We start from the raw sequence: 503 nt of genomic DNA, 5'->3' as shown, positions 1-503 counted from the left end.
GGAGAGCCCCCGGGAGCCTTGTCCCAGCAGCCCCCCACCCCTCGGCACGCTGCTGCGGTGAAGATGCCGGGGTTTTTGCTGAAGGTGGAGGAGAAGCAGCTGGTTTTGCATCATTTGGGAAAAGATATCGAGTCCCAGCTTGGGATCTGGGTGCTCTCGGCACTGTGCAAAGCTCTGTCACGCCACCTCCGGCTTCCCGGGGGAGAAATCTGCTGCCTGATGGAGCTGTGGGGTGGTCGGGCTGGGGATGCTCAAGCTAATGGCAGTGTCTCACTTCTCTTCCAGCATCCCCGAGACACCATGACCGCCACGCCCCCCCGCAGCTGCTGCCTGCTCCTGCTGCTCTGCCTTCTCCCCTGCCCACGGGTCCAGGCGGGCAGGAACGCCGCGGGTCCGGCGCTTTCCGCAGCCTCCTTCCTGCAGGATCTCCTCCAGCGGTACAGCGAGAGCGAAACCCTGAGCCTGAAGCAGCTCAAGGCTCTGCTGAAACACCTGGACGTGGG

The 503-nt window shown here is 63.8% G+C and overlaps 1 protein-coding gene across 1 annotated transcript in view; it reads left to right on the top strand.

The window, feature by feature from the left end:
• Positions 1 to 300: 300 nt before the first annotated feature.
• The window catches only part of SLC39A14 (solute carrier family 39 (zinc transporter), member 14), a 5,408-nt gene continuing 5,205 nt past the window's right edge, over positions 301 to 503 (top strand). Inside the window, exon 1 of the mRNA XM_010078833.1 lies at positions 301 to 498. Within this exon, the coding sequence (XP_010077135.1) occupies positions 301 to 498 (198 nt within the window). The remainder of the gene's footprint in view (positions 499 to 503) is intronic.

Source organism: Pterocles gutturalis, unplaced genomic scaffold, assembly GCF_000699245.1.
Source record: "Pterocles gutturalis isolate BGI_N339 unplaced genomic scaffold, ASM69924v1 scaffold7376, whole genome shotgun sequence".
Classification (NCBI taxonomy): Eukaryota; Metazoa; Chordata; class Aves; order Pterocliformes; family Pteroclidae; genus Pterocles; species Pterocles gutturalis.
This window is presented reverse-complemented; position numbering and strand designations above follow the sequence as displayed.